Source organism: Podarcis vaucheri (genome assembly GCF_965113315.1).
Source record: "Podarcis vaucheri genome assembly, chromosome: 6".
In the NCBI taxonomy this organism is placed as follows: domain Eukaryota; kingdom Metazoa; phylum Chordata; class Lepidosauria; order Squamata; family Lacertidae; genus Podarcis; species Podarcis vaucheri.
In genome coordinates, this window is record NC_138764.1 from 33,466,576 (window position 1) to 33,490,414 (window position 23,839).

The 23,839-nt window shown below is 42.2% G+C and overlaps 1 protein-coding gene and 1 long non-coding RNA gene across 2 annotated transcripts in view; one reads left to right on the forward strand and one right to left on the reverse strand.

Annotated features, from left to right (window-relative positions):
- LOC309535187 overlaps positions 1–23,839 on the reverse strand; it is a 130,697-nt gene that overhangs the window by 73,461 nt on the left and 33,397 nt on the right. The window lies entirely within an intron of this gene.
- The window catches only part of TGFBR3 (transforming growth factor beta receptor 3), a 138,417-nt gene that overhangs the window by 60,559 nt on the left and 54,019 nt on the right, over positions 1–23,839 (forward strand). Inside the window, exon 4 of the mRNA XM_082227839.1 lies at positions 18,672–18,809. Coding sequence (XP_082083965.1) covers positions 18,672–18,809 — 138 coding nt within the window. The remainder of the gene's footprint in view (positions 1–18,671; positions 18,810–23,839) is intronic.

Consider the following 23,839-nt stretch of genomic DNA (forward strand, 5'->3'; position numbering starts at 1 on the left):
TCCACCTGATTTCCTTAGTTTTGCAGCTGTGCTGAAAAAAATGATACAATTTGTAGGAGGAATAAAAGTGGTTTTTGTTTTGTTTTTTGGTTATCAAGATTTAAAATATTTCTTAGACTTGTCAGCTGTGTAATTAGATACATGTCTGCTCAGAAGCAAAGCCCATTGAATTTAGTATGATTTACTCCCCAAGTAATTGGGCATGTTTTCAGAATATGTATTATTATTATTATTATTATTATTATTATTATTATTATTATTACTGCTACTGCTTCTGGTTTAGTAACTTTGGGGCTGGTGTTGACTTATTTTGTATTTGTGTATCTTGTAGATGTTGTGTTGAACTTAAGTTATGTGTTATGCTCCACCTTGTTATGTAAGCCACCTTGGATGAATTGTACACAGAAAGGTAGCCTACAGAGATAGACAGTATATACAGTGGTGCCTTGGTTTTCGAACATCTCCGTTGATGAATGCTTTGGAACTCAAACACCATAAATGCTTTGGTTTTCGAATGCGCCTCAGAAGTTGAACTGGAAACGCAGCTTCCATATTGAAATTTCCATTTTGAGGCTTCCGTTTTGAGTTTTCGGTTTTCGAATGTTTCGGAACTCGAATGGTCTTCCGGAACGGATTACGTTCGAAATGAGGTACTACTGTATACGTATTTTTTTAAAAAGACTGTTGAGATCTCAGGGATGCGAATAGGTAGAATTAAGGCACTTCTTCCTGTATAGGAACCCATATGGTAGTGCCTCTGTTGGTTTTAGAGGCACCCTTTCTCTTGCATCTGAGAGGGAAAGCTGGCAAGTTAAGGATGTGTTTTCCACCATCACTTCTCTGCCTGTATTGCTTTCAGCGGTTCCAACCTGGGTATAACCCCTCTGATTGCCCATTCTCCAGATGGTTAGATATAACTTAATACCTTAATAGGTTGTGGTTGTTGAGTGGGTTTTGGCTGAAGGGGAAATGGAGCGTCTTCTGGGATTCTCATGAACAGGAAACTGAGCTGTGGAGGGAGAATATACTATAAATGTCCCAGTCCAAAACATGTGATGCCAAGATGCCCATGAGATGCTCACAAGGCGTACCTGGGTACAACAGCACTCTTCCCACCTGTGATTTCCAGCAACTAGTACTCAGAGGCATATTGCCTCTGCCTCTGGAGATAGAGCACAGCCACAGTGACTAGGTGTCCAACAACATCTAGGTGTTTCCTCATCCCTGCTATATAGAAGTTTGAAGATCTAGCCTGCCCACTGGTCTGAGCAATTTGGGGACCCTACTTTTACTGGTGGCCACAGATATCATTTTCGACTTTCTTCTCTGGGCCTTAGTTTCTCACTACCTCACTTTGCCTTACCCACCCAACTAGACTGGAGTTGGGTCTCACAACAGTAAGTCCTTCACTATTTCTGTAGGAAGAATATTGATAGTTTACATTATGCCTAGTTCGTGAGCCTTCTTAAAAAATCTTGAACAGTTAGAAGAAGAAGAAGAGTTTGGATTTGATATCCCGCCTTTCACCCCCTTTAAGGAGTCTCAAAGCGGCTAACAATCTCCTTTCCCTTCCTCCCCCACAACAAACACTCTGTGAGGTGAGTGGGGCTGAGAGACTTCACAGAAGTGTGACTGGCCCAAGGTCATCCAGCAGCTGCATGTGGAGGAGCGGAGACACGAACCCAGTTCCCCAGATTACGTGACTACCGCTCTTAACCACTTCACCACGTTAATCCTCTTACACGTTCGAAATGTTGCCCGGGAATGTATTGATTCAATCCGCTTGCCTAAAGTCTCAGATTTACTGACCTCCTTTTCTCGGCAGGTGTAAGGAATTTCTAATAACACTTAACTTTTCAGTAGCTGCTTAATGCTTGGGAAAGCAGTGTGATACTGTGGAGATTGACACCCAGGAAAATAAATAAAATTTACCACTGAGCTGCTTAAAGATTTAAAGGTTTCTTCGTTCTTTTCATAAGGATGTGTTTCTAAATCTTCCTTAATTGCAGACAGAAAACTTGAATCAGTAAAAAGCAAATTCAACTGCCTGGAGCTTCAAGCAGACAGCCTATTATCAAAAGGAGAAAAGGATAACAAAAATATTAATCTCTTATGGGCAGTCTTAAAGAAAATTATGTGCTTATACATATGGAAACTGTTCAAACGTTGGCAGCTGAATTACCTAGAATTGTGATCATCCCCAGCATGACAATGCTTAATGTATCCCTTCAAACAGGATGTAAAAAGCCAACAACAGAATTGATCCTTGATATTTCTGGTGAAGCAGGTAGCAGGTGCTTATTTCAAAAACTCCTATACAGACAAATTTTCTACCATCTAAAATCCATATATTGCATATATGAACTTGAGAAGACAGCTAATACTGTTGGAACTTTGGTTCATTTTTGCATACTATTGTCTCCTTTTGGCTAATGGCAGCTAGCCAGACAAGGGTCTTTTCTAGCACATTTCCTGAGATCATTTTAATTAGAGAAGCTAGGGAATGACCAGTTTCGAAAAACTGAAGGAGCTACTGGGTGTGATCCTGTGGTCAGAAATACTCAATGAGAAGGGAGTCCAAGAAGGATGGGAGTTTCTAAAAGGAGAAATATTGAAGGCCCAAATGCAGACAATACCAACAAGAAAGAAAAGTAGGAGGCATCTAAGGAAACCAGTGTGGCTGCATAAGGAGCATGCAGATGAGCTGAGAGTTAAGGGCATATGAAAGAAATGGAAGAAAGAGGAAATCGCAAAGGAGGAGTACAGTGGTACCTCGGGTTAAGTACTTAATTCGTTCTGGAGGTCCGTTCTTAACCTGAAACTTTTCTTAACCTGAAGCACCACTTTAGCTAATGGGGCCTCCTGCTGCTGCCGCACTGTCAGAGCATGATTTCTGTTCTCATCCTGAAGCAAAGTTCTTAACCTGAAGCACTATTTCTGGATTAGCGGAGTCCATAACCTGAAGCATATGTAACCCGAGGTACCACAGCATATACAAGTAGCCAACAGTTGCAGGGGGAAAGTCAGCTTGGGTAAAGCTCAGAATCAGCTTGGGCTTGCAAGAGAGGTTAAAAATAATAAAAAATATTTATTCAGCTATGTCCAAAATAAGAGATCGAACAAACAAGTGGTAGGTCCTCTGCCTGGGGAAGAAGAAGAAGAAATGCTCTTGGGTGACAGAGAAAAGGCGGAACTACTCAACACCTACCTTGCCCCTGCTTTAGCCGAGATTCCTGCATTGCAGGGGGTTGGACTAGATGACCCTAACAGTCTCTTCCAGCTCTACAGTTCTAAGATTCTATGACCTGGCGACCTTTTGCATGCAAAGTCTGCTCTGCTGCTGTGTTGTTGTCCTTAGCTCAATATTTCAGCTTTATATTGTTGAATGACACAGACAATCTTTGAAGTGTGAATATGATTTCCCAATGCTTCTAAATGATAGGAACGCTTCTAAAGATTCCTCTAAAGATGTATAGCTTCTAAAGATGGGAAAATAAGAAAAAGGGCAGAGCTTCTAGGCAGATACACAAAGAAAAACAGAATAAAAACATACATATTTTCCTCTTTTGAGGTAGGAATTGAATTGCAAAACTATGAAAATACGCTTTTTGAAAGAGATTTGCATTCATGGTATGTTGTGATGGGGAGATCCAGGATACTAATGAAACTATGGAATCACTGCCACCCTACAGATCAGTTATAACATCGAAAAGAAAGAAGAATAAACCCAAATTCCAGGAGGCAAAACTCATTTCCAGTATCTAAACATCGTAGTTGAAGCAGCATGTTGAAACCTATCCTGTAGCACTTGTCATCATACATGTATCCAGCTAATTTCAAAGTGTTACAGCTTATTTCACTCATGCAGTAATTAGGAAATATTGTCTGATCTCATTCAGAATTGCAGCTAAGTTTTTTGCTGTTATCAGGACAGCAACAGCTAGTCCTGTGATTCAGTTAATGATGTCAGACAGTTAATTGCCTTGATTAGTTCACAGTGTTTTTTGGCAACATCTATATATTGAAGAAACAACCATCTATAGCCCCTTTTATCCATTGAGTAAGTTGCAGTATTCCTACCTACACAGAAAATTATGTCTTGTTTAATGTGGCATCTGCATCTTATTTACTCTGGACTGAAGTCTCTTCTGGGTTGTTTTCTAAGACTGTTCAGAAAATTACTGGTCATTTAATTTGAAAACTCTTTCATATTTACCAACCAGAATTTTCAGAGGAAGTTGTATGGGGGCCAAAAGACTATTTGTTTAGAGCTTCATGTCCAACAGAAACATGGAGCTAATCATAGTTTACTCAAAAAGAGATAATAACCAATTATTTTCATGCAGAGTGAACCCCAGCTGGGTTTCTCTCTCTCTCTCTCTCTCTCTCTCTCTCTCTCTCTCTCTGCAGTAGAAATTGCATACGAATCATGTATATTTTAAAGAAAATGCTAGAGAGGAGTATGGGATCATACACAAGCCCAAAGAGATTTTTTAAAAAATTGTTTTGCATATACTGATTTGCTTCATAAAGCTTGGAACTAACATTAAGATCTGGTCAAAAGTAGGAGATAAGTTGAACCTGAAAGATGCACAAGAATATAGTGAAACCCGGAGAAGCACAGTGATGTTAGACGCTACGATAATTCATTTACTAATAGTTAATTAGAGGTCTAGTCATGATAGGGTGCTGTGAAATAACACTTTGGCCTAATTCAGACCGAAACAACAAACCATGGTTTCTTGCTGCCCGTGTGAAGCTTGGGCACAAAGGGAGAAGATTTAAAGCTTCCATTCCTATTTCCCACTTTGGCCAAACTAGGGGAACTCTGGTTTGTACAAAACCCAGTTAGTTAGCAAGCCAATATATCAAGGCAGAATAAAAACCGAAAACTGCTACTTAAACAAACTAAGAATGGAAGCCTATGATCTCCTCCTAAGGGAGAAAGGAAAGTGTTTGAGCACAAGCAAAACATGGTTACAAGCAGTTGCTGACTTTACAAGCAGTGTGCTCACTTCTCTCCTTCCTTTGTGTGCAAGGGGGAAGAAACCAGAAGCTTCTACTCACTGGCAACTACGGTATACCACTGCTTAAACCAAAGTTTGCCTGCAAAAACAGCATTCCAAACCATGGCTATGGATTGGGATGCTTGTTTGCAGGCAAACTCTTGATTAGATGAAACCATATTTGCTGTGCTTAGATGTGTGGACTGTCAACTACAATCGGAAACTTCTGATTATCTCCACCCTTTGCATGTGTTGGAAGGGGGAGTGGCAAGCAGAAACTGTGTGCCAACTGCAGTCTCACACTTGCAAGTGCCAATGGTTTGCTGTTACAAAGAGCAACTGGTTTGCTGTTACAAAGAGCAACTAGAAATGCTTTGAAATTATAGCTCCAAATAACCCAAGCTTGAGTTCCACAATAAAGGGCTCATCCACACTTCCACTTGTCTGAGTGGTTTTCCACTTGTCCCATACTTTCTAGGCATTAGTCCAAGCGGTTTTGCTGCTTTCCCCAGGGAAAACTCGCTCTTTAGTATAAATCGGAACAAACAGCAATCCGCTGAAAACCTGATTGCCGTTTGCTCCAATCCAGTGCTAAACCACAGGTTATCCCAGAGGAAAGCTGTGGGGCAAACAGTAATGTGGATAAGCCCAAAGTGAGAGAGAATCAGTAGAAATGCTGCAATGCAGCACAAGGCTTTTACTCTAACATACACACCACATTTTTTTCCATTCTGTAATACTTAAATATAGACACCCTTACTAGGCCCCAGTCTCTTAAAGCTCCAATGTTTTCAAGTTCCCTATGACTCATATACCAGTACTTCTTTTTCATACTGGCTCTGAGAGAGAGAGAGAGAGAGAGAGAGAGAGAGAGAGAGAGAGAGAGAGAACTTTATTTTAGCAGCATAGCGTTTCATTTTAAATTGGACATTTCCTGCATTTGACTGAGGTTTTTCTTTTTCTGAAACACACACCTGTAAAACGATCTACCTCTTTCATACACAGCTGGAGAAATGCATAATCTGTTGACTGACTTGACCTTCGGGGTTTCAGAAATGCAGATATTCTTCCATGGGACTGTCACTTAAAAACACTATTTTGCAATTAACCCAAGACAAAAATTGCTCTTTATTAAGTGGCCTGTCAAGGGGTATTAGTTAAAGTAACCTTTAAATTATTCAGCATTTCACACTTTGTAATGGAGTGAGATTGCAAAGCTACACGAACTTCCCTAAGTCTGATTGAATATAGGAAGAGCTGAGCCGGATCAGAGCAAATGCCTTTCTATAATAATAATAATAATAATAATAATAATAATTTATTTATATCCTGCCCTCCCCAGTCAAAGCTGGGCTCAGAGCGGCTAACAACAGTAAAATAATACAGCATTCGAAAATCAGTTCATTATAAAATCAGTTCAAATCAAATTGATGGCAACCATTGGGCCAGAGCTCCGCGAAGATTGCTGAGGGAGGGAGTCAGGCTGTGCCCTGGCCAAAGGCCTGGTGGAACAGCTCTGTCTTGCAGGCCCTGCGGAAAGATGTCAAGTCCCGCAGGGTCCTAGTCTCTTGTGACAGAGCGTTTCTAGTCTAGCACCCTGTTCTCACTATGGTTAACCAGGAAAGGGACTTAACAGTAGTATTTCCACTTGTACTCCCCAGCAATGGGCATTCAGAGACATACTGCCTTTAACACTGGAGGCTTATCCTTCATGTCTAAATCCCTTTTCAGGCCATTCAGGTTGGCAGCCATGCATTCCACCAGCCATGAATTTTAGTGAATTGCATAGTTTGTACTGTGTGAAAAAAGTTACTTTCTGTCTTGTGACCTGCCTATTCCAACATTTAAATTAATTGGGTTGCTCCAAGTTCTAGTATTATGAGAGATGGAGAAAAACTTCTCTCTGTCCACTTTCTGTGCATACTTTTATACACCCCGGTCATTCTCCTCGCATTCATCCCTTTTCTCTTAAATTATAAAAGCCCCAAATGTTATAAACTTCCTCTTAAGGTAGTTGACCCAGTTCCTTGATCAGTTTGGTTGCCAGTTTCTCTGGACCTTCTCCAGCTCTACAATCTCCTTTCTGAGTTGTGGTGCCCAAAACTGAACTCAAGTATGATCACACATCATAGATTTGTAAAGCAGTGGTGTGATATTGGCAGTTTTGCTTTCCTTTCCTTTTCTAATTACGCCTAACATGGAACACACCCTTTACTGGTGCTCACTGGGTCAACATTGTCTTTGAGCTATCCGTTGTGATCCCAGGATCTCTTTCCTGGACAGTCACTTCTCATTGCAGGCCCCATAAGTGTCTATCCCCACTTTGTTACGTGTCTAGCCTGTAACGTACATGGCACGAAGAGGATGGAAAGCTGAATTGGCTCGGATATGCCATTGGAAAGCTGGCTTTATCAGAACGATAACATCCCCTTAGCCACCACTGGAAACTGCACTAGCAAATGGAACAAACTCCCTTGCCGTGTTTACACAATTTCTTAATGGGCAGCACTGTCTGAATTTTTGTCTCTAAAAACATACCTGTTCACAGAGATGCTTCTGTTTTCCGAGTAAAGAATCCTGTATTTCTGTCTCAACAAATCTAACTGTAAGACAGCTTAAGGAGAGATCCTTTCCCCCACATAAACAACATGACTGCCAGGTCTAGAAGCTCCAGATGTATCAACTTTTTATGTTCAGAAAGCACCAGGTACCTTGCAAGTTCTGGCACACAGTCACTGGGTATAGCATGTTGAAAGCTTCTGAACTCTCATAATTCCTATTAATGGTGTCATTCTGTGGCCGGTACGATTTTTAATGACCTGATAACCTGGGAACAGGGAACCTGCAATCCTCTGGGTGCTGCTGGACTAGAACTCCCATCATTCCTCACCATTGGCCATGCTGGCTGGACCTGATGCAGGTTGTAGTCCCTCAATATCTGGAGAGGAATAGGTTTCCCACCCCTGTCTTAGGAGGTACTACTGCTGAATTCGCGCATAGGATTGAAGGTCTCTACAGTGCAAACCTATACACAGGAAGGAAGTCCCATTGCGTTCAATGAGGCTTACCCGCAAGTAAGTGTGCATAGGGCTGCAACCTAAATCTAATAGCACCTAGAAAGATCTACATCTTCCTTGTCATGGATGCTTAGTGTGATTTCATGTCAGTATCATCTTTGTTGAAGTTTAATTGCCAATTATTTGAGAGAATGGTGCAGTCTTATTTATTTAAATAACTTACCCCCACCTTTCTGTTCTGGAATGTCCACTGCTAGGGCTGTTTTGTGGTAAAAAAAGTTTTGCAAAAAAAATATGAGATGGCCAGGCCTCATGCTGTAGCTTTTGAGAGAATAGCCTCTTGATCTCTGTGGGGTAGCTGGCAAAAGTTGGCCTTGTGACTTTAAATAGAATTAAAAGAAGCTAATGGGTTCTTTTTTTAAAATGTGAAAGAGGCAGCCCCTGACTCCCAAGGATGCTTTTGATTGTGCAAAAATCCTCTTGACCTCTGTGCACTGTGGTGAGCCGAGACACACAGATTGTTAGGGGTTTTATATGCTCATTTTGTAAACCAAAAGATTTTGCAGGAGATCTTGTTTTGCTTTTCCAAATCCATATCTGTATTAAGGCTCAGAAGCAATGGATTTGGTAGTCTCAGCTTCAACTCCTGGCCTCATATATATATGTAGAGTTTGTTCAGTTTAAAAACCCCATGATTATAAAGGGCAGCTGGATGAAGCTGGACTAAGGCTGCAGTCTTACTTACTATGCATGCTTCTAGATTTGCTCAGGTTATACTAAAAAGCTGGTAACCATTAACCCAAAGCTAGAACTGCTGCAGGACTGTGTGTTTTCTGTAAATCTGCAAGCATAGTATCTGCTGAGGAGCTGGAATGTCAGGGAACTGAGATGTCAGAGTTTTTAAAAAGCTAATTTCTTATCCTCAGTGTTGCAGTCAAAAGCAAAGAAAAATGTAGGCAATGGCTGTGGAAGGCCAGGCTAGCAGCCCCAGTGCTCAGAGCAGATAATAGCACAATTTTTACTCTTTATCCTCATGTTATGGTACTTATTTCTGCCCCCTCACTTTTGCTCTGTTTCTGCTAGGCCTCCTATTCTACCATTTTCTCCATTTCGTCTCTCATTTCCCCACTCCTTTCTCTCAGTTACAAAGAGAAGTTCTCTAAAATAATTAGGTTTGGAAAGAGATGCAATTATGCCAAGTATGTTAATTGTATGCATCTTTAACTATGCACAGGGCCAAATAAATAATGTGACTTTCCTTAGGCTTTGGCTTTTTCATTATTACTTTTTGCATGCTTTTTATACCAGACCGGATTAGTGTGCCCAATGTAAAAGGCTGCGTGAAGATACTGTATAATTTGGCAGATCTCTGGTAGTTTTTGCAGAGCAGGTGCTTGAAATTGGAAAGCAGCTGAGGGCTAAAGCGATTGGCAATATTGTGCGGCAAAATTAGGACTTAGCAGGTCTATGTTTCTGCCAGTTCCTTTAGCTTCCTTACTTTATAGGAGCCCTAAAACATTTCCAAATTTTAATTTAAAACAAAAGCCTAAAAAACACACAAAAACTTTGATTGATGGTTCACTCAAAATGTGGCAGCAAAGTGGGATGTAAATTGTTTAGGAAAGTAGTTTCCAAAGAATGATCCTGGGAACTTAGACATTTGTTGGACGCTTCCAGGGCTTCCAGAATGAGAATGGCAGTCATGAATGGCAAACCACCTCCTTCTAAAAGGCCACAATTGCCAGTCTTTTCCCATAACGTACCACTGGGAGAATACCAAGTACATTTTAGAGCTCATTCTCAATTATGATGCCGAAAAGAGTTGGCCATCCCACCCCTCTCTCAACTGAATGCATATTCTAGAGAAGGCTTTCCCAAACTTGGGTCTTCCAGTTGTTCTTGGACTACAACTCCCATCATCCCTAGCTAGCAGGACCAGTGGTTAGGGGTGATGGGAACTGTAGTCCAAAAACAGCTGGAGACCTAAGTTTGGGAAACCCTGTTCTAGAGTAGCCTTTGCCAAGCTGTCTAGATCATGGGTAGGGAGCTAGAGCTGGCTGACAGGCCAGATCCTAATCTCCCCCATGGGCCAAATCCCAATCTACCGACCTCTCAGTCACCTGATGTCATAATAATGCCAGGGGACTGACACTTATCAAAATGCAAATGAGGTTGCTCACAAGGAATCCGAGGGCACCACTGAATGACACTAGGAGCACACCTTCAAAGAGGTTCCTAATCAGCTGACTGTCAGTTACAAGGGAGCACCTTTGAAGTCTCTGCGTAGTGGGGAATGCTCCTAAAACAGCAGCATTTCCCCCTCTGCAGAGAAATTAGTTTGGATTCAAAGCCCTTTAAATGCAAACCACTTCTTTTGAAAATAATTAAATGCTAGAGATAGTGCTTTGAATCCAAGCCACTTCCTCCAGCCCCAAAAGAGAGCTCTCTAGTGCAGCTGATCCCAGCTGATGGTTAGAACATCAGCTCTCCAGGACTCATTTCTTTGCACCTCCCCCAACCTGTCATGATTGCCCCATATTGCAGTAGGCATGGCTGCCCACTGGCAGCCACGTTAACTGCAAAGCACGTCAACATTGTATGTTCTTAGATATGGACATCCAAAGATATGAAATCAGATCATAAAATTTTTTGGGTTCCAGTCATGCAGGTATGTTTGGGGATGCTAAGCTGTAGTTTGAGGGGGTCAGGTTTTATTGTTTCCTTCCTCCTGCTGAATATATAGCAATTTCTCCTCGTACCAGTTTTGTAGTCTTTTCAATAGCTGGCTAAATTGGGACGTGGGTGTGCGCAGAAGGGATCACATGGTTGCGGACCGCTCCATCATGAACACATCACATCCTTTTCCTCTTGCACCCAGAAGAGGAAACACAACACCTTGGCTCTAGCTGTGTCTCAGCAGCTTAAAATGGTTGAGGGAATCCACTTTTAAGATGATGGGATTGTATACAAACACAGGTTGGCCCATGATTTTGGGCAAGTTGGCGGTTGTATCCAAAAAGAATTGATAAGTGGTGTTCAGATAGCTACTTGTATTCATTATGACTGATGCCTATACAGTGGTACCTCGGGTTACATATGCTTCAGGTTACATACGCTTCAGGTTACAGACTCCGCTAACCCAGAAATAGTGCTTCAGGTTAAGAACTTTGCTTCAGGATGAGAACAGAAATTGTTCTTCGGTGGCACGGCGGCAGCAGAAGGCCCCATTAGCTAAAGTGGTGCTTCAGGTTAAGAACAGTTTCAGGTTAAGTACGGACCTCCGGAACAAATTAAGTACTTAACCCGAGGTACCACTGTACTCCTTACTCCCTGCAGCACTGGGACAGTTCTCATGCATAGGGATTCTTGCTGTCCTGCAGCACCACTCATCTAATGGCCAGAGTGGAATACTGTAACTTATCAGCTCTGCCAGACCAAATGATGGGGGGAGCCAACAGTAGCCTGGCAGGATCCTCCCCTTTCCCTTGCAAGGCCTCCTCCAGGTTTTAGGGGGCCTTTGGCATAGTGCCCCCTGATGGTCACCCATCTCTGTTAGTGGAAATATGCAGTAACAGCAACAGTGCTCTAAGCACTGCCAGGTAGATGGGTCTTAAAAAGGTAAAGGACCCCTGACAGTTAAGTCTAGCCCCAGACTACTCTGGGGTTGCGGCGCTCATCTCGCTTTACAGGCGTTTGTCCGTAGACAGGTTTTCCAGGTCATGTGGCCAGCATGACTAGCCGCTTCTGGCGCAGCAGAACACTGAAACCAGAGCAGCGCACGGAAATGCCGCTTACCTTTCCACCGGAGCGGTACCTGTTTGTCTACTCATACTTTTTGGTGTCCTTTCAAACTGCTAGGTTGGCAGGAGGTGGGACTGAGCAACGGGAGCTCACCCCATCGTGGGGATTCGAACACCGACCTTTTGATCGGCAAGCTCAAGAGGCTCAGTGGTTTAGACCCTCTTAATTTTTCACAGTGTCCCTGATGGAGGGCTGATTTGAGTTTGGAAAATTAAAAGGGCAGCTGAGTCTCAGCACTTCTTGGCATGGGAAGCTGGAGAAATATATTTTAAGGGGCCCCCAGGACATGTATTATGGGCTCTGCTGAGGCACTGGGGCTTTGGCACTAACTTAAGGTTGGCAGGTGTTGGCACAAACTTTCTGATTGCTGTCTTTTGGATCTTGATTGCACACCTGCCTTTGGTCTCTCTCATATCCCCCCCCCCACTTTTCTTGATGTTGATTTTGCACTGACCTCCTTGGAAAGGGACTCTTACAGCCTTGCCTCCGTGAGGCGCTAGTAATGTTTGTGTGAAATGCATCTCTCTTTTTTCAATTATTGTGGGGAAATAATTATCCTATCTTTTGCGTCTTCAATTTGCCATGGTACAATTTGTCTATCCAATAGGCACTTGTCAAAATGTGGGTTTCTTCTTTCAGTAAACCATCTGTTTAAAGTTAAATGCAAATGCTATTCTTTCCACATATGGAAATTGCATTCACATCGTGGTACAATGTGTTTCTTGCTATACTGAAAGATACTTTTTTCTATAATTCTTTCAAGGCTAAAGTATTGTTAGCAGTTCACTTTGCCATTCCATGACTGGTTTGGGGGAGGTTACATGTGCTGGAAAGATGAACAGCGTGGGCAGGGACATGTACGTTTATGAGTCCTTTTGTTTGGCTTTGGGGTATTTTGTGTGTCTGAAAGAATCATCAGAGAATAATGGGATTTAGAAGAAAGTGCACAGATACTTCATTGACATACCATAACTCTGGTGGTTTCAGATTCTACTAAATATTTTTTTTTAAACCGTAACCTGAAGCTCTACAGCAACAAAAATGTAACCCGATCCCAGAGCAGATTATAAGTATTGAATGCTGTTAATCTACCATCACCATCTAGATCTAAATCAGGGTTTCCCAAACTTGGGTCCCCAACTGTTTTTGGACTACAGTTCCCATCACCCCAACCACTGGTCCTGCTACCTAGGGATAATGGGAGTTGTAGTCCAAAAACAGCTTGGAAGCCCAAGTTGGGGAAAGCCTGATCTAAATGAATGGAACCAGAATTATTTGTGACACATTATATAATGCAGACATGAATTCAGGATATTATGTAAGTTCTGTAAACAGAAGAATTTAGGGTAGTAAGGGTTGGCAGTTGATGCCACTGGCCTAATGTTTGGAAGGTGCTGCTAACCCTTTCCTCCATAGCCTGTCTTCTTTCCTGTCTCCCTTCTAGGCTTCTTGAAATTGCTTGGAAGGAAATTCTTCCAACAGCTAGGGCGAACACAACCATCCTTTTAGCTGTTTCCAAACTGGGATTTTGTGGGAGTCTATGGGTTTATAGGAAAAGAAAAATAGTAATCAGTTGAAGAAGAGGGACCACAACTATTAAAGGTGCAGGAGACCTCCTGCACGTACTCTCTCTCCCTAGCCATTCTAGGCAAAGCCAACCTTTCTGCTCCCATTTGAAGCTTCTGGTTGGCTACATGCACCATCAGTTTTGTTTTTCAATCAGTTGGCAGCATAGAGAACCTGTGAAGCAGATCCATATAAACTACTGTTGTTGCATCTTTCACACTTGAGAAGATAAAACCATGCTATGGTTGTTGCCCATTTAATTTTTTTTAATTGTTCACCTTTCAGCAGCCTCTGTCCAGTATAAAATAGTACACTTGCAGGTTATGAGGGCAAAAATGTGTGACTGAACAAACAACAATAAAAAGAAGAATTGAATAAATAACTTATTAAGAGCAACCATTGTGAAAAATCTAATGTATAGCTAAATTAAAAGTCAGTAGTTGGAGAAGCTAGGACCAAAGCCACCCCCTGACAACCAGTTTCCTCCCAACTCTCAAGTTACAAATTGAAAAGGAAAGAGAGGGTCATGGAGAATGGCATGGGGCTTATGAATATAGAAGTGATATGTTGGCAGTATGTATGTTTTATTATGAGTTGTGGCGTAGCAAACTTGTGACAAAGGAGGTGGCATTGGTGAAACTGTTGCCAAAGTGTGAAGAGGCAGGGTTTGAAAAGCGCTGAAGAAGTGTGGCAGACTTTATGAATATGCCCTTCAGATTTATTAATTTTTATCACAACTCCCATCATCCCTGACCATTTGCTAGGGCTGATGGGAATTGTAGTTTAAAACATCTGGAGGGTACTATGCCGGGGAAGGTAGTTTTAGAGACTTTCCCAGAAACATTGCAATTGATTAACTTTCTGTTTGGCACCCGAACAGCTACTTAAATTTATAAAATGCTTATATTTTCAAGACATATAGTGCTATAGTAGTTTTGTGATCTGAAGCTACAAAGCAAAAAAAACTGCATTCATCTTGAAAGTCCATTTTCTCTCTTAATGCTTTTCTGAACAGCTGCCTCAATCTGGGTACTGTAACTTGATATATTTTTGCCCTGGTTTATTAGCACAAATTTGTAATGGTTGTTTTGGAAAAAAATGTGCTGAAAATTAATCTGGATCCCTTCACACTACAGTGGTTAGTTCAGCATTACAAAACCTTGAGCATTAACTTTCATAACGGTCTTCGTAAGCGTGTGATTTGAGGCCTTAAAGTCAGCAAAACCAAATTATACTTCAACAGTGCTTTTTTCTTTGATCATTTTCAATATCTGTGCCCCCAGACTGTTCCTATAATACAAATTACTTTGCCAGAATAATGGGGCACGAGCCCATTGGTCTGTTTTTGTAGTTTGGTTGCTGTGGTGATCCTCAGCCTTCCATAAAAACTAGTATCTCCAGGGAAACTGAAAGTTTGCAGCTGTCTTTACCTCCTTGATATTGTATGTGTCTGCAACGCTCTTTCGAAAGAGTCTTAATAACTGCAGAGGCATGCAAAGCATATATTGAAAGATTATTCACTTGATCATGCCCATTTTTCATGCGCTGGATGTATTAGCTACAAAATGCTTTCAGTGAACTCTATAACATTCTCTCATAACTAGGCCTTTCTCTTTCTTATTGACTGCTATATCTATAGTGGAAAAGAGGAAACGAGTGTTTTCTGAAACTTCCATTTCCATCTTAACCAAAACTACTTGTATCATCCTTTGAATGATGGTGCATGTGGGTTTTGATTGTTTTGTAAGCACATATTATTGATGTTTTCCTGATTGGTGCATCTTCAGAATACAGGCGATGGATTGCATGATAGCTGGCCTAAGTCACTGTGCCGCCTGAGGCAGGGAAGTCTCCGGCTTCTTCCCCAGCCTGCCTTTGTGAATTGCTTTGCCAGTACATTAGCAGTGGCAATGCTGGCAGTCCCAGACTTGAGGCCATCTTCTCTCTCAGTTTCCTTTCTCAGAAGGAAGCAGTGTCAGAAGAGAGTCCTGAAGAGTGCCTGTGCCGCCATGACTTTGCTACAACAGTGGGTGGCAGAGATAAGGGAGGAGGAGAGGAAGTGTGTGACCCTGAAAGGAGGCTAGGCTTGTTCACATAGCATTAAACCAAGGCTAGCTAACGTGGTTCCCTCCAAATGGACCACAACTCCCATCGTCCCTGACCATTTCTCTTGCTGTCTGGGGCTGGTAGTTAGAGTCTCAAACATCTGGAAGTTACCATATTGGCTACCTCTGCACTAACTGGTGGTATAACCTTTCATCCCAAATGTCATTCCCAGTGGAATCGCAGACACTTCCTGTACCTTCAGGTTGCTCAATTTTCCTCTTTTTCATGGCCACTGTCACCTGGTGTGTGCTTGATTTTTTAAGAGAAGTGAGAAGGAAGTTAGATTATCTTGTTTATACAGCTCTTGAAGGAAATATGTTAGTACGTTGTGGGGTGGGGGAAGAGAATTTGGAAAAATATGCCCAGTATTCCAAACATTGATAAGTTCAAGCCAGAAAACTATGATTGCCCACTTACAATGAAGGAAGAGGTTTTAGGATAATGGTTAAACTGAAGTATTATTTACTTCTGAGCAGGTGTCTTTCTAAGTTTCCCCGAACACTGTCACAAGATCCAAAATATCTCATCTCTTTCCTGGAATTGTTTTCATTAGCAGACCTCATCCCGAGCTTGCTAGACTTCTCCAAGACTCCTTCCCTAAAGGCTGTCTAGCGCACACTCCAGACTTTGCAACGGAGAATCGCTCCTGCCTTTTCCTCACAAGGGCTCACAAGGCTTGTGCCTCTGTGGGTTGCCCAGGGCCCATTCATCCAAAATCTCCAAACCTGCCCACAGAAGTGTGTTAACAGCAAATTTAGAAATCATGGGGACCATATGGCAACTGAGCTCCGTGGAGCCAGGAACCCTTGGTGGCTTTTCCCAGCAGAGCAGAACAGCTAATAATGACATTGTGACTGCACTTACTCTGTGGGCATCAGGGAATGTAGTATTGAATTGTCAGTGGCTTTAGAATTGCTGTGCAGACTGGGTTATTTGAAGAGAAAGTGGGCACTCTGCTGAGGGTTCGGTCCTCCCAGTCAGAAGTAGGTTTCCTAGCTTCCCTGCCATTTATGAGGATTAGGCTCAGGAATGCAAAACTGTGAACTTGGAAGTTAGGGCTCAAATTCCACCTCAGTTCTGAACTCAGTAGGTGGCCTTAAGCATGCCTCTGCCACAACTCTACCCACATCTGTGAGTGGTAAGGGTGTTCACACGTTACGTTTAAAGAGTATACAAGCGGTGTACTCAATAGTTGAGCTGCACAAATCAGTGAGTGTACACTACGCTCTTTTATGCAAACAGTTGCACCTGTGTTCAGTGTAACGTGTGAAGAAGTCTAGAGTTGATTCCTCTCCCAACCACTCTCCTCACTGCTCTTGCAACTGTTTCTTCGCCAGTCCTTCTGGGCTCAAACCAACCACAGGGAGAGGGCCAGGCAAGCAGAGGGTGCTTCTCCATCCCCTTGCTTCTGTCACTGCCAGGGCTGCCATACATCCAGGTTTTGAGATCCAAGAAAAGCCCCCAAATGTGTGTTTTTTGGGGGGAGATGTCCCCCCCCCAAAGCTCAAAAACTTTGAACAGCAACCCTAACCGCTGCTCACTTCTTTGGAGAAGGTGGTTGCAGGCAGCAACAGTAACGAGGAGGAGCGAAGTTAGGGGGCTCTGGGAGTTGGCACTTGGTCCCCTGCCCAGCAGATGCCCATGGCTGGTCATACCATCAAACAGAGCAAGGTGGGCATCTTAGGCTGCTGATTTTGGGTTTTCTTATAAGGGCAGCAAATTGCTGCTAATAATAATAGATAGTTGTTGTTGTGTTGGTTGTTATTAGCAACAGACACTGTTGCTTTACTGCCAGGGAGGTGGAGAGGAACTTGTGGGGTTGTGTGTTTCAGGTGCCAAAATAACGTGACCAGATTTGAGTCCTGTGTGCCTACTTTGAGTTTGTGTGCATGAAATTTTTTTGCTCTGCCACAGATAGCAAAATTTCTTGAGATGGCTCCGCAGATGTACAGTACTACTAACCCCTCACCCCAGCCCTGGCAGTACCTAGGACATTACTATTTCAAATTTCACATCAGTCGTGAGCTGAGCAGGTGGGCCTAAGCACATTCCTTTTCCTCAGTCCCATCTGTAACATAAGAAATCGTCATCGTCGTCATCTTATCAACTTATCTATGTATACAGATTACTGAGAAATGCAGGTTTTGGTGTCTTCGGGTGTCTTCCCGTGTAAGAGTCGGGGTGTCTGTGCGACGTTTCGACGAGGTCTCACTCGTCATCTTCAGGCTGGTGCTTTCGGCTTCTTGTTACTGGAACAGAGCAGAGTCTGGTGTTTGAGTTCCTATAAATACTGTTGAGGGGTGTGGTGTATAGCCTCCAACGTTCTGGGCAGAGAGGAAGTTCCTAGATTAGTGTGCCTTTTCTTCTTTTGTTCCTTAATTACTTGAGGGATATCTTGGGTGATTTCATGAGTGATATTCTGAATACCACTGGGTGGGTCATTAAGTGTAGATTAGTTGCTAAAGCTTTCGTGTCTTGACCTCTTGAGCTTGTGAAGAGTTTTTCTGAGAAGATGGCTGTGCTGCATTTAGTTGTGCTCTGGCTTGGCTTCGTGTATAGGGGCGAGCTGTGGTTTTGTGCGAATATACACGAAGCCAAGCCAGAGCACAACTAAATGCAGCACAGCCATCTTCTCAGAAAAACTCTTCACAAGCTCAAGAGGTCAAGACACGAAAGCTTTAGCAACTAATCTACACTTAATGACCCACCCAGTGGTATTCAGAATATCACTCATGAAATCACCCAAGATATCCCTCAAGTAATTAAGGAACAAAAGAAGAAAAGGCACACTAATCTAGGAACTTCCTCTCTGCCCAGAACGTTGGAGGCTATACACCACACCCCTCAACAGTATTTATAGGAACTCAAACACCAGACTCTGCTCTGTTCCAGTAACAAGAAGCCGAAAGCACCAGCCTGAAGATGACGAGTGAGACCTCGTCGAAACGTCGCACAGACACCCCGACTCTTACACGGGAAGACACCCGAAGACACCAAAACCTGCATTCCTGTACCTGTGAAAATCTACGAAAGCAAATTACTGAGAAAATGTACACAAAGCACTTGAAATCTTAAAGAAGCACTATATAAATCCTAAATATTAATTATTTTTGGAATATTTATCAAATAATGGCCACATTTTAATTGGTTGGTGTGTATTTGTGTTTTTTTACAGGTCACCTTACATTTGAATCCAATTTCTTCAATTCATATTCACCAGAGGCCATTGGCATTCATACTGAACTCTCCTGTTCCCTTGGTATGGAAGGTGAAAACAGAAAGACTTGCCCCAGAGATTTCGAGGTTTTTCACTGTAAGTATTGGGAGCTTCATGAAGCTTTGTAGCCAGTTCATAATGGACCCTACTCAGTTAGCTGGTACTCCTTTCGAAGAAGGGGAAGGGAAAGTCATGCTGATAGAAAGAAATGTTAACTAGTTATCAGGTTTCAGAGCAAAGGCTCTTGGTGGCTTGTGGAAGCAATTTGAGTTCTCTCCAGTTATTTATTTGAACTTTTGTTTAAAATGAGGTTTATGGCATTGCCCTTAATGTGTGATCATCGACTCTAGTGGGCTTCCTATTCTGAGAGGCTGTGTGGCCTTGTGACAGATCATAAGCCCTGGAAGGCATGATAGGAGCATTGCCAAAGGCAAGAGCAAGGAAGAAAATGTTAACTAACAAACAACTTGCTTTCTGTGTGGTCTGCAACCAAATCTCTAATCACTTTGAGACGAGCCTCTTGGTGCACAGTGGAAAGTCTGTAATAATTATTTGAGGTTTTGTTAAAGGTACAAAAAACTAGGCCCAGGATGAAGTCATGTATGTGCTTCTCAAATACTGGCATGTTGCTCCTGGAGAAAGATCCAGCTATTACCTACTGTTTTGTAAATCACTCCTTCACAGTTTGCCAGGACATTCAAATTTGCTGTTTGTAAAGCTGAGCAGACTGGTTGTTTGGATTGCATTTTTAGGCTATGATATCATGTCTCATGGTGTGTCCTTAAAGCTTCACTATTTAACATCCTAATTTCGGAAACAAACATTACTGTTGCTGGTTGTAGAACAATTGCATGGGGTCCAGTCCTGCTTTATAAAGCACAGCCCACAACATTAAATAGGGCAAGTGATGTTCATCCTGAATTGGAATGAGAGAGTGAGTTTTCTCAAATTGCATCTGGAACCCAGTGGACAATCCAGAATGTAGTAATGAGAACAAATGTTATTAACACATGTACTAAACTCATTGGAATGCAGTTTATAGTGTAGTATTACACTATTCCTGCTATGAGCATGTGGGACAGAAAACTCTGGTTCGGGGCAGCTAATCTGGAAGAAGAGTTGTGAAGTGGATATTGTCTTGTGAGCTGAGCCTGAGACCCAGTCCAAATATTGGAGGGGCAGGGGGAATCACATTGCTCAGTCCTCTTGGTGCTATGCTACAGGATTCAAAGATCACTTTAGTGCCCTGTGTATCTTGACCCTGAGATGGCCGTTTGATCCAGAAGTGAACTATTCTGTAAGTTTTTGTTTCTCGCATCTTTCCCTTTTCCCAATATTAAGTTTAGTTTACTACACACTTCTGTGTCAGTTTGCAAAATAATATGTGTGGCCAGTTCTTAAACACATTGAAAATTTCTCCTTACTAGCCAGAGTGTTCAGAAATGTCTACCCTCAGGCTGGATTGTGCTGCCCTCACAGTTCCTCCAATGTCTAGGATGCAGAATTATTCAAGCTTACTCTGACCCTTGTACTGAATAATTTCTTGATTGATTGCCAGACTTTCCATGCCACTACATCCTGGAAAACATAGTATTTTGAATCCTTGCACGTTCCCGGTTTGTTTTTTTTAATTTTGAAAAAAAAGTCCATTGTTTATAAAGAGAAATATGTGTGTCTTACATGATGTACTAATGTCAGAATTATTGTGTCTGTCTCTATGGAAGAATTTAGCTGGATGATTCATAGACTTTCTGGCTTCTCTTGCTAATGTAAAAGGACATTGCTTTTTCATTCAAAAATGTGAAGAGGTTATTTTCCATCAAAAACTCAATATTTTGAGTTGAAGCTTCTCCTAATAAAAAGATGATGAACTAAAAGGACCTATACTTTAAGGATTGAAAGAAAGGCATTCTGGAGCAACTAGCAGCCAAATTAAAAACTTTCAGTTAAGTTGCCACATAACAGTATGAGAGCTGTCTTAGTGGAAAGCCAGTCTCAGAGGCCATCTGGGTACCTCTCAGGAACCTCTCAGCTAGCTTCTCCCGTATTTTGTCTCTAGCATCAAATAATCAGAGAAATCAGCTTTGAACATGGAAATTCCATTTTTGGTTATTAATAGCAATTAAATGATACCGTGTTCAAAGCCCTTCACATGCATATGTAAAGTAGGCCAGTTTCTTTGTGGCCTGGTTTTCAATGAGATGGTCAAACCTGTTTCTGGATGAAATTGTTGCAAACTGCAGGTGGGGGTTCACATAACCATGTGATCATCTACATTAAAAAAACAAAAACCCTTCCACATAGATTAGGGCTGTCATACATCCAGAATCTCTTGCACATAACCAGGATTCGCCTGTTGGAAATGGCGTCTGGGGAAACCCGGGCATATGGCAACCCGGAAGTGTTGGGTTTTTGGGGCGAATATCCTAAAAGAATAGCTCACAAACTTCAATTTATTTTTGGAGATGGGGGGGGGGGAGCTCAACAGTTTTTGTATCCAGATGGCAACCGTGACAGAGATGACAAGAAAAATGGCTCTAGCTAGCCTTTCCCCTCCCACAATTGTTTTCTGAGTGCAGGAATTTAGGGAGCCTTGTTTGGTCCTGCTCAAAGAGAATACAGTGGTACCTCAGGTTACATACGCTTCAGGTTACAGACTCCGCTAACCCAGAAATAGTACCTCGGGTTAAGAACTTTGCTTCAGGGTGAGAACAGAAATCGTGCTCTGGCGGCGCAGCGGCAGCAGGAGGCTCCATTAGCTAAAGTGGTGCTTCAGGTTAAGAACAGTTTCAGGTTAAGAACGGACCTCCGGAACGAATTAAGTACTTAACCCGAGGTACCACTGTATAAGGCTATGTTCTGTCTCCACTGCTGGAGGCAGCATGCCTCTGAATGCATGTTGCTGGGAATCTCCAGCGGGGAGATTGCTCTTTGCTCAGGTCCACCTTGTGGGCTTCCCATGAGCATCTGGTTGGCCACTGGGCGGACAGAGTCCTGTACTAGATGTGGACCTTTGGTCTAGCGGGGATCTTCTTGTGTTCTCAAAACATTCAATGGCATGATATCCCTTCTGTGACATGCTTCAGGTATACCACCTTCTGTGAGAACTAAGTATATTTTTGTATGTTACGGAAAAGATATTTTAAAGCAATAAAGAGGGGGTGAGGGGGTGAGGAAATGGGCTGATAGGAAAGGGTTAAGAAACCCCCTCCTCACTCCACTCTTTGGCCAGAGTCTCCCTTCACATTATAACTTCAGCTGCTGCATTTTTTCAAAGCAAAAAAGAAGAAAAGAGTTCTGAGGGGGGAAAGAATCACAGAACTTCAGTGGTACTTTGGGTTACATACGCTTCAGGTTACAGGCTCCGCTAACCCAGAAATATTATCTCAGGTTAAGAACTTTTCTTCAGGATGAGAACAGAAATCGTGCTCTGGTGGCGCGGCGGTAGCAAGAGGCCCATTAGCTAAAGTGGTGCTTCAGGTTAAGAACAGTTTCAGGTTAAGAACGGGCCTCCGGAACGAATTAAGTACTTAACCCGAAGTACCACTGTATGTGTAATTCCTCCGTTAGCGATATTGCAAATTGTATCTTTGATTTTTCAGCGACATTAGTTCTTATACATATTTTATTTGTATTTTTATCACCCATGCTCGTAAAATCCTTCTCGGGCGCTTATTATCCCTTTTGTGCATCCTCTGTGAATAGACAATGTTGAAGAGGACTGACTAGAACTACAGCCTGTCGTCAACTGTACTTTTGAATGTGATTCACGAGGGAACAAATTCATAATGATTTTGGAGGATTTTTAAAACCTGTTTTGCATTGAAAAAAACTGGTATGTGCTTTAGGTTCGTTCCTTCCCCTCCACAGCCCCTCACATCTTGTTAGGAAGTGAGTTATGTTCTCCTCTACTAGGGGGATTAATTTAATAGCAGGAGTAAATCACTGTGAAGGGTAGATTGTTTGAGGTCTTTGGTGACTTGTTCATTCAAGCAGTGCTGGAAATGAAACACACACACACATACATACTATCCAAATTGGGGCGCATAGGATTTCAGCTTTAGCCTTATAGAAACCTAGGAGGACTTATTTCTGGGTAGAAATGCATAGGATTGTACTAGTTCATATGACAGAACACTGTTCCATGACAAAACACTTTGTTCCATGTTGCCTGTTCACCTACTCCATTCCTGTAGAAATTACCACTTGGAACTGGGAAATATCATTCATATTTGAGCATGGAATCACCTGATCCCTGTAAATGAGATCTTGCTTAAAAGTAGGGTTTGGATCACAGGGTTTATATGCCTCCATGGAACATCTTTCAGAGCCTTCTGGAATTTTGCCAGTTTCTGCCTTATTTCTTCCTTGAAATTCCTTTCTTGGACTTGACTGCTGCAAATAAAACGTTTTAAGTGCGTTGTAAAGTGCAATATACAAATGTGACACTAGATGGCAACAATCAGCTATAGCAAATTCAATGTATTTTTCAAAACATTCTTTAGAAAAGCATTCTCACAGCATTGTTTTAATATGTGTGTAGATTCCACCTTACTTTCCAAATCTTACTTGGAGCAGAGGTGGATGTAAGTGTGTAAGTCTAATCTGAATAGACCTACTGTAAAACAACACTGGGGATGCATGGCCAAACTGAATAAGCCTCTGCTGTTCCCATGTACCACTTTAACCACGTAACATGACCCTTTGCCAGATTAAGGATCTATAATATACTGCATTCACATACCCATAGGAGGCCAGTGTTCTGGCTTCTCATCCAGCTGTGGCAGATTTCTTCACTGTTTAGCATTTCAGTTAAAAGAAAAGTCTTTGCACAAGGAGCAAAACAATTAAACATTTGATGCAAAGTGGTTTCATTAGCACTGCCCTTAAACCCTAGAGATACTTGAAGGCAATAGGGGAGAAAGCCATTCCTTTCCCCCTTCGCAGGTTTTAAATATCTCCAACCTGCTGTTCCGTCCTGGAGGGTAAGGGAAATCCCAGCCGCACTATTGCTAATTCCTCTCCCTCCTTTCCCCCCACTTCAAGCAAGTTTCCGCATGAAGGTATTGGCAGGAAGCCATGCTTTTTTATTTTTTATTCTAGTGTCGAAGAGGTGGCCTTTGCAG